The 9,948-nt window shown below is 59.6% G+C and overlaps 1 protein-coding gene across 1 annotated transcript; it reads left to right on the plus strand.

Annotated features, from left to right (window-relative positions):
- Positions 1–3,928: 3,928 nt before the first annotated feature.
- Positions 3,929–8,440, plus strand: MYCL (MYCL proto-oncogene, bHLH transcription factor). Its single transcript, XM_064731549.1, has 2 exons — positions 3,929–4,516; positions 6,746–8,440. Exons 1-2 carry the CDS (start codon positions 4,012–4,014, stop codon positions 7,309–7,311), a joined length of 1,071 nt encoding a protein of 356 aa, XP_064587619.1. The 5' UTR covers positions 3,929–4,011; the 3' UTR covers positions 7,312–8,440.
- The last annotated feature ends 1,508 nt before the right edge of the window (positions 8,441–9,948 follow it).

The raw sequence follows: 9,948 nt of genomic DNA on the forward strand, positions 1-9,948 counted from the left end.
TTGAGCCCTTCCTTCGGGGCAGATGCTCTGGGGGTTCCTCATGGTGATAAATGACCCACCAAGGGCTTACCCCAACGGGGATGTCCCTGCAGCAGCTCCTGCCAAGCCTGGGGACTCTGGGGACCCACAGGTGGATGGGGTTGGGCCACTCAGGGTCACCAGAACCACTTCAGTGACACCACACCAGCCTGGCTGGGGACACCTCTGGGGCCTCCTGGGGGATGGGACCCAAATTGTGGCCCTGGGGACATGGAAGGGTGGGGGCTCCAGTGCAGGATGCCATCCCTGCTGCCACCCACACTGTCACACATCCGGCAGAGCCTGGAGCAGGATCTGAGCAAGTGTGAGAGCACCCGAAACCAGACAGCCCTGCCAGGCTGGGCCAGCCCTGCCAGGGAGTGTGGGCTTGGGGGCAAACAGCACAGGGTGATCCCAGAGCTTTTGGGGGTCTGAGAGTGGGGATAGCCCTGCCTGACACCACAGAGCTTCCCCAGGGCTCAGGGCACCTCCTGCTGTCGGGCAGGGAGTGACAGTGACAAAACGAGGAGGCAGCAGGGCTGGAACCAGGGGTGCATTTTCCTCTCTCCTCCTTTCTCTGCATGCCCAGGGAGCTGGGGATGGTGTGACCCTGGGCACTGTCCCCTCCCTGCCAGGCTGGGCAGTTTTTAGTGGTGTTCCTGCAGCCCACAGGGGTTTGGGGTGGCATCCTGCAAACCTCCAGCCAGACTCTGCGCCTGCTGCCCAACAGCTTCTTGGGGACAAAGGGGACTCATTGCAGGGCTACGTGTGGCATGTCACAAGGGGACAAGATGAGGCCAAGATGTGTTGGCACAACCTCTGCTCCCTCCCTGGGCATCCAAGGCTCCCACGGGCATGGCAGAGTGGCTCAAAGGCTGCAGTTGGATGGGGACATGTCACAGACGTCTTTTATGAAAAATCTTTTCCTTAGGATTTTTCCTCCTGAGAAGCTGAAAAGCCTCGGGAACAAAATGCAAACAATGATTATCTGCTGCTGTGGAATGCAACAGGTGCATCTGGGATTGGTCTCATGTGGTTGTTTCTAATTAATGGCCAATCACAGCGAACTGGCTGGGATAGAGAGTCTGAGCCACAAGCTTTTGTTATCATTCCATTCTTTTTCTATTCTTAGCCAGCGTTCTGATGGAATCCTTTCTTCTATTCTTGTAGTATAGTTTTAATATAATATATATCATAAAAAAATAAATCAAGCCTTCTGAAACATGGAGTCTGATCCTCATCTCTTCCCTCATCCTAAAACCGCTGTGAACACGGTCACAGGGACATCCAGGAGACACCTGCCAGGCTCTGGGGGTGGCTGCCCACTGTGGGGGAGCCCTCTGGGGTCTGCAGCTCCAAACCCCAGCCCCGCTGGAAGTGGGGATCCAAAGGGCACAGGGCCACCAGGAGCTGCCCTTGCATCATGTGTGGAGCCGTGCCAGCCGCCAGCAGGGCCAGGGCAGCTCCAGGGCTGTGCCAGCTCCGGGGACACGCACTCGGCGCTGGCTGGGGACTGTGCCAGCACCCTGGGGCACGGCCAGGGTTATCCTGTCCCTCTGTCGCTGCCCCCGCAGCCCCCGGGGATGTCACACACCCCCTGTTTGCACAGCCGGCGGCTCTCGGGGCTGTTTGCCCAGCGTTGGAGAGGCCGGGATCAAAGGGCTCCGGTCCTTCCCGGCGCTGTTTCTGCACCTTCAAAGCGCCCGGAGCCCCTCGGAGCCTGGACCAGCTCCTGGGAAAAGCTGGGGCCGTGCCGGAGGCCACGGGAGGAAGGAAAGGAGGGAGGAAGGAGACGTGGCCGGGCGCTATAGGCTGCAGAGTGTGTGTTCCTGTTGGAACAGGGGACAGTGCCAGCTGTAGCCCCAGCCGTGCCGCTTGTCACTGCAGGTGGTGGCACAGCACAAACCCGGGTGGCAGCTCAGTCCCTGCCCTCGGTGCAGGGCGATTTGTGTCCTAAGGGGAAGAGAAAACTTCACCCGCGCTTCCCAGGGAGGGAGAAGGGCAGGAACAGCCCGGAGGTGGCAGGGCTGCGGCTGGTGACACCTTGGGGACATGCCCGGGGCTTTCAGCGTGGGGATTGGGGGCAAAGCTGAGATTGGAGAGCAGAGGGAACATCAGCCCGGAGCCCACCGGGATTCCCGATCCCGCGGATTCCCGATCCCGAAGCTCCGCGGGCAGCCCTGGGATGCTCGGGGCTGCTCTGGAAGGACCAGGAGAGCATTTAGGGCGCTGTGGCCATCGCGGGGACCCCAGAGCTGGGAAACCTCAGCCCTGGGCCAGCGATCTCCCAGGTGCTGGAGCTGGCAAAATTTTGCGGGGTCCGCCGAGCCCGCAGCCAGCAAGGGAAGGGCCGGAGCTGCCCCGGGATACACCGGGACACACCGGGACCGCCGCCAGCCCTGCTCCTCTGCCCGCCCAGCGCCCGCTGGCCATGGGGAAACTGAGGCACGCAGTGATGGGCAGTGCTGTCTCAGGGCTGGGGCTGCCCGGTGCGGTGTCACCCGCGCGTCCCCGTCCCCGCCGCCCCACGGGCGCTGCTCCCGGGGCCCAGCAGGTGGCGCCCGGTGCCCGCCGGTGGCGGCGGAGGGGACCGGGACCGAGGGGAGCTGTGGTGGACCCGACTGGGCTGGATTGGGCTTGTCTGTGCTGGGCTATACTGGACTGACTGCTCTGGACTTTACTGGGCTGTGCTGGTCCATGAAGAGCATTGCAGTGCTGGGCTGACTTGGACTATACTGGGCTGTACTGGGACAGTTTTCTGTCTCCAGGGCTGGTGCTGCACCCCGGGTACCAGTTCCCATCCTCCCAGTCCCTCCAGGGCTGCCGGCTGTGGTAAATCCGGTGGCCTCATCCACAATCTGGGTGGAGAAAGGAGGGTGCTGGGGCTGGGTTCACACACTCTATGAGGGGAATCTGTTGGTTCAGACTGGACTTTGTACCTCTGTGTGTGTGTGTGTAACAATTAAATCCAGGAGGGAAAGCCCCACTGTGTTTTCACAACATTTATTGCCCTTTCTAGGAGGAACTTAGCATTGGAGAGGTGCAGCATCCTGTGCTGCACGGGCAAAATGCTGCTGGTGGGAGTTGTGTGTGTCCCAGACACCCCAACGTTCCTGCAGCCTGTGCCTCCTGACATCCCCAGGGGTTCCCAACCCCTCCACAGCCCTTCCTCTGTGCACAGACCTCATTTCTCATGAGCACTGTGTCCCCCAGCTCTGTTTTTCTGGTGTCCCCTACTTGTTCCAGCCAGCTTTTTGCTGCAGTTGGTGCCATTCAGGGGGGGAAATGCTCCCAGCTGGGCCTGTGAGGGCTTTGGGAAGGAGTGGGGATGTCTCCAGGTGGCATCCAGGGTGGCACCCTGAGCTGGACACGAGCACTGAGTGACCCCAGTGCTGCCCATGCTGAGCCCCTCTCCTGCCTGTGCTGTGAGCTGTGGTGGGGTGGCAGCCAAGCCGATGAGAAAGAGCCCTCAAAAACCATCCCGGCCAGCAGATGATGCCTCCTTGTCACTTGTCCCCTCTTCCCCAGCTGGCTTTGCCCTTATCCTCGGGCCGGTGGCCCAGCTGCCTGTCCCTCCCCAGCACTTACAGAGGGGGATCCCCCAAACTCTGCCCCTTTCGGGGGGCCAAGAACAGCGCTGGGAGCCCACGGGGGCAGCGGGGAGCCCCCAGCCCAGCGCACGGCGGGGCTGCTGATCCACAACCCGATGAGCATCCCCAGTGGCGACACCGGGGGGACAGCGCGACCCCCTCACTGTATCCCATCGGGGGCGGGGCTCGGAGCATGACCACGCCCTTTATGCAAATCACCTCGCGGCGATTGGCGGGGGCGGGTCCGGGCTGCGCGGCCGGGCTATAAGAGCGGGGGAACAATGCGCCCGCGGTCCCGGCTCGGGGGCTGGCGCCGGGGTGGGGGTCCCCCCTCATCCCTGGGGCTGCCCCTCTCCTGAGCGCCCGTTCTCGTGTCGGCCGCCCCCTTTTCCCGTGAGCCGAGATGGAGTTTGACTCGTACCAGCACTACTTCTACGATCACGACGCCCTGGAGGATTTCCACCGCTCCACGGCGCCCAGCGAGGACATCTGGAAGAAGTTCGAGCTGGTGCCCACGCCCCCGCTGTCCCCGCTGGGCACCCCCGGGGACAAGGGGGGATGCTCGGGGCCGGAGGAGCGGCCGGGATGGCTCTCCCGGTACTGCCTGGCCGGGGAAGAGCCGGAGTATCTCATAGGCACGGGGCAGATCTTCGGCAACCTGAGCGCGTTCATCCTCAAGGATTGCATGTGGAGCGGTTTCTCAGCGCGGGAGCGGCTGGAGAAGGCGATGACAGAGAAACTTTCCACGGGCACGCAGAGAGCCACGCCGCACAAGCCGTCCTTCGCGCAGGATTTCGGCTTCAGCAGCTCCGTCAGCGAGTGCGTGGATCCCGCCGCCGTGTTCCTCTGCCCGCTGGCCGAGAGCAAGATCCCCGCATCCTCGGGCTCCGAGGGCCAGAGCGACTCCGGTAAGAGCTGGAGCCCGGCGTGGGGAACACGCGTGTCCGCACATGTGTGTGTGTGTGTGCAGGGAGCCTCCCAGCCCGGCTGCGCCTTTGTTGAGCCTCCGAGCGAGCCCCGGTCCCGGCCCCACGAACAAAGCGGGCTCGGCTGTTCCCCTTCCCCGCGGGGTTTCTCCTCCGCAACCTCCCGTTCCTCTCGGGGCTCCCTCCGGTTCTTGCGTGGGGCTCTGGAGCTCCCGTTCCCTCGTCCCGGCCCCACGAGAACCTCGTGGGGAGGTTGAAGGGCAAGTTTGCATCTCTCCGTGCGAACTTTGGGGCTCCGAGCGCCGCACTGCGCTCTGCCCGGCCCGGGAATTCGGCCGCTCCCTCTTCTTCCTCCCACGGCCCACCCGGGACGCGCTTCCCTCGGGACAAAAGGCAAACTATGCCCTGGGGACAGCAGGTTTGGGAGCAGCGGCGCGTCCCCCGCGGCGGCGGCTCGGTAGGACGGGCAGGAACAGCCGCCCCGGTTGTGGCGTGTCCCAGCCCAGCCCCGGGGCACGTCTGTCTGTCTGTCTGTCCCGCGTGGGGTGCGTGCCGGTGTTCACACGGGGATTCACCCCCGAACCCCCCACAAGGGCAGTGCGGTGCCGCTGCCCCGCATCTCTCTATTTTCACCCCAATTTTCGGTGTTATTTGCAAACACCCTGCGGCTCTGCACAGCCCCGTAGCCCCGCCGGGGCCCGCGCGTTGTTTCCGTGGCTCCCGGAGCTGCCGTGGGAGCGCGGCCGCGGTGCCGTGACCCCGTTAATAAATCTTTCGGTGGCCGCCACCTGCGCCGGTGAGTCACGGCGCGGGGCTTAATGCCATTAGTAGCCCGGGCACTGTAAGCCAGGTCGCGGGCGTTAAGAGGCTTAACCCAAATATGCGGGGGCCTCCGGGGGCCGCGGGGATGCCGCGGGGGTCCCGGTACCGAGGGGGTCCCGGAGGGGTCCGGCCGCGCCACGTGGGCGCCGAACAAAAAGCAACAGATTGCAAACAATGAGCGGGGCAGCGCTGATGGACGGGAGCGCGGACCAATGGGATGGCACAACAGCCGGCCTGCCCCGTGGGACAGCCAATGGGAGGCTTCGGGGGGCGGGGCTAGACAGGATGAGTTTTATTAATGAGCGTGTGTGTGTACGGGGGTTGTGACACTGATGAGTGTCCCCAAACACAGAAGCTCCAATATCGGGGGGTTTGGGCTTCCTGGATGAAGCCGAAAGCCTGGAGGGTTTGGGGATGGGCTGGGATCACTATCAGGAAGCCCAAAACTGGCACTCTCACAGGGGAGTAGGGCCAGGCCTCTGCCCGCGATGCTGGTGAGGGTTTGAGCATCCCAACCTTTAGCAAGTGGCTGTGTTTTCCCCCAAAACTTAGGAAAAAAAGCTGGAGGCCCATCCCCTAAAGTGAGAGCAATCCCAGCGGATGTGTCTGGAGAGCCTGTTCACCTCGCTGTCCCCAAAGCCTCTGGGATGGGACAACAGCAGTGCCAACAGGCAGAATGGGACCAATTATGCCTTGTTTAGGTCTTTCTGTTCCTGGGCTTGAGATGCCTTTGAGGTTCAGAGGCTGCTGTAGGGACCTCTTCACCTCTCGCTCCCTCCCTGCACAGTGGGGGATTGTCCCCTCTGTCCCCGGGACGCCGGGGCTGAATGGGCTTTATCGCTTGTGAAAAGTAGCAAGTCAGCGAGGTGGGAAGCTGCAGCCGAGGGGAACAAAGGCTACTTCTGCCCTTCTATCCCTCATTTACAATTCCAATGGGCCATGAAAGCACCCGACCGGGATGAACTTTGGAACCAGGCTGTCCCAGCATCCTGCTCCTCCAGTTCCCCCCACCTCGGGTGTTTTTTTCCTGATGATCCTTTTATGATGAACACATGTTGCTCCTGGTGCTGAAGTGAGGTGGAAGTAAAACCCCCCAGTCCATTTTTGGGGGGACCAGACGCATGAAACAGGGAGGGAATTCCGCTCCTTCCCACGTGATGGTATTGAAGGAGCACTTAAATCACTCAATCCCTTCTGGATTTCTATTTTTCCTCCTTTTAAGTGGCAAGGAAGGGCAGAGAGCCCAGGCTGGGCTGGGAGAAGCCTTCTGGAGGTCGCAGAGTTTGCAGTGCACGACCAAACTTTAGTAGGGATATTTTCCAGGGAGCTGTAGGGAAGGTGACGAAGGGTGACTGACAGGGATTTGTTCTTTCCTTTCCACGGGAGCAGAAGGTGAAGAGATCGACGTGGTGACCGTGGACAAGCGGCAATCTCTCAGCCTGAGGAAGCCAGTCACCATCACGCTCCGTGCCGACCCCCTGGACCCCTGCATGAAGCGTTTCCACATCTCCGTGCACCAGCAGCAGCACAACTACGCCGCCCGCTCTCCCCCGGAGCCCTGCCCGCCTCCCGAGTCCCCCCAGCAGCACCAGGAGCAGGATGAACCCCCCAGCAGCGTGGAGCCAACCCCTGCCGTGCCCCTGCCTGAGCCTGGCTTGCCCAAACCCAACAGCAGCCCCGGCTCGGACAGCGAGGATGTGGCCAAGAGGAAAAACCACAATTACCTGGAGCGCAAGCGGCGCAACGACCTGCGCTCGCGCTTCCTGGCCCTCAGGGACCAGGTGCCCGGGCTGGCCAGCTGCCCCAAGACCCCCAAAGTGGTGATCCTGAGCAAATCCTCCGAGTACCTGCAGTCCCTCATCAGCGCCGAGAGGAGGATGGCGGCCGAGAAGCGGCAGCTGCAGCTGCGCCAGACCCAGCTGCTCAAACGGATTGCTCACCTTAAGGGGCACTAGCACGCCGTGTGCCCCCCATCCTGGTCCCCACAAACCCCCAGCTCCTTCTCAATTTGCACATTTTTTTTTTTATTTTTTGGTTGCTTGTGGAACTGTTGGCCCCAGGGGCTGGAGCATGTGGGAGTGGGTCCACAGCAGAGACCCCAACAGCGTCACCTGCCTGGGGTTGGTTCCTGCCATTGGGTGTTCCAAGATTTCTCTTGTCCCTGCTGTGAAGCTTCCTCAGTGACTGCTCCAGTTCAAGAGCTCAAATTTATTCCCCCTCTCTGCCATCTGCCACCCAACAGCATTGCTGGGAGCTGACCCTGAGCATCCACCAGCCCTAAAAACCCCAAGCAACCACGTCTGCCTTGGCTCCTGGAAGCAGGCAGACCCAGAGCCCAGCACGGGGCTCACCTCTGGAGAGCTCCCCTGGAGGTGCTGATGGCAGGATGTGCCTCTCAGAGCACCCCCTGGCTCGGCTGGACCGTACCTCACTTCCCTGTGTCACTTCACGCAGTAGCTGGTCCTGGATTTTTATGTTCTAGAAACTCTGCTGCTGTAACTGCGAGTCTTATACTGGAGGCTGTGTTTTTATACTGTATTTTTGTACCACTTTTTTGAGAAGTATTTGGTAAAGAGTTTGCTTTTTTATATATATATAAATATATAAAAACTTTTTTTTTTTTTTAAAGGGGGATTTCCTGCTGTTGGGGAGGGCTCAGTCCTGCTGCACTTTAGGGAGATCAGGAAGGGGCTGAGTCCTCGCAGAGGCCATTCACCCCCTTGCAGCTCTCCAAACCACCCATTTGCAATAACAGGGAATTTTTATCCCTTTCCCACCCTTGTGAGCATCCTTGTGACCCCTTTCCCCACCTTTGTGAGTTCTCTTTCACCAGCAGCCACTTAAATTCCCCAGCAAAGCTTTGGGGGCTGCTCTGCCTTCCCTGTGCCCTCCTGCTGCCCAGTCTGGGGGGGTATGGGGGTGGCACAGTCCCCTGTCCCCTCCCAGGGGTGCTGGCGGGGGTGGTCCCACAGGATGGCACCCTGGGGTCCCCGCTGACCTGCTGAGAACTGTTAGAGTTAACACTGGTTGGATTTAGCACTTTCTTCATTACCTCATACTTCATAAATAAATAAGTTTGCAACAGCCTGGGTTGGCTTTTTCCATGCTGTGGGTTTCCATGCATCACCTTGGTGCTCCTTGGAGGGGGGGCTGCTCTGGCCCCTGGCTTTTGGGGTATCCTGAACATTAATAAAAATTAATTAATCTATTTTTTCCCCAAGGCTCAGCTGCACCAAGACTGAGCTCTTTGTCCTGGATTTCTCCCAGTACTTGAAGAAGAAGCGGTCGTGGTGGTGGGGCCAGGGAAATGAATCCCCTGGATTATTTTTCCTCCTTTTAAGTGGTTTTAGTGGCAAGGAAGGGCAGAGAGCCCAGGCTGGGCTGGGAGAAGGCTTTGATGTAACTGAAAACCCCCCTAATGGGGTTTGGGGCAGGGGGTGTGGGGTGATCACGGGTCAGGGGCTGGGGCTGTGTCTGGCAGTAACCCTATAGGGAGAGGGGAATGCAATCCCCTCACTTCCAGAGAGCTCCACATCCCAGACCTGCCAAGTGGGTGAAATGATATATATGTGTGTTCTCCCTGCTGCCCCCAAACCTGACACGTTTGGGTTTCCTTTGTCCTGGCAGCAAAAGTCTGACTCTAAATGCAGGAGGGATGTGGGATTATGTTACTGCTGAGGACTCAGGAGCCAGGAGCTGCTGCTGGAGCCTCGATCACTGGGGGAAAACCAGCCTTAAACAGCAATGGTGCCACACAGCAGCCCTTAAACACCCATCCCTTGGTTTCCAGCAGCGTTTCACACTCTGTGTTGCATCACACCGTGTCACAGCCCTCCAGAGCTGCATTAAAAGGTGCTCCCATGACCCACAGCTTAACCAGGGAGCGGGGTGACCTAAATCTGACACCTCGCCCATGCGCAGGAGGCACAGCCCAGATGCAGCAGCCCCACAAACGGTTTATTTTTGTTGTGGTTTTGTGACACTCACACTCGCAGTCTCTCCTCTTTTCTCAGCTCAAGGTGACCCTCCCAAGAAGGTTTTTAGCAAATTGGGTTTTTTCTTTTTGTGCTGAAGGTACACAGGAAGTTTAAATCATTAATTATCTTTCTTGGAAGTGCAGATGAGCACATCCACAGCCTGAGCCTGAGCAGAAGATGTCCCCAAAGCCCAAACCAAACTGAAGGACTGAGCTGCAGTTTGTAAACACCTCTGAGTTCTCCTGCCTAAAGCTTCCCTGGTTACTGGAGCACGTGTCTCCTCTCATATTGTCACGGTCAGGATGAGGGAAGGAGACTGACAGTGCTGTGAAGTGATGAAAATAAGCACACAGGGCTTTCCTTCTCGCTTGTTCAGCACTGCAATTTGTGAGTGTCAGCTGCAATCATCACAAGTGTGCACTGCCAGGGCCTGAATTTGTTATTTTTTTTTAATGCACACTGCCCTGCTAACACCCTGCTCTTTGCTGTACCCCCCAAACCACTTCTGCTTGCCCACCACATCTTCCCTCCCATGCCTCTGCTGGCCCGGGGGTGTTGTGGGCACGATGCCGCCTTCACGCCTGGGCTGGCAAATTTTTAGGACAGTTTCCCGAG

The sequence above is a fragment of the Zonotrichia leucophrys genome, chromosome 23 (assembly GCF_028769735.1).
Source record: "Zonotrichia leucophrys gambelii isolate GWCS_2022_RI chromosome 23, RI_Zleu_2.0, whole genome shotgun sequence".
In the NCBI taxonomy this organism is placed as follows: domain Eukaryota; kingdom Metazoa; phylum Chordata; class Aves; order Passeriformes; family Passerellidae; genus Zonotrichia; species Zonotrichia leucophrys.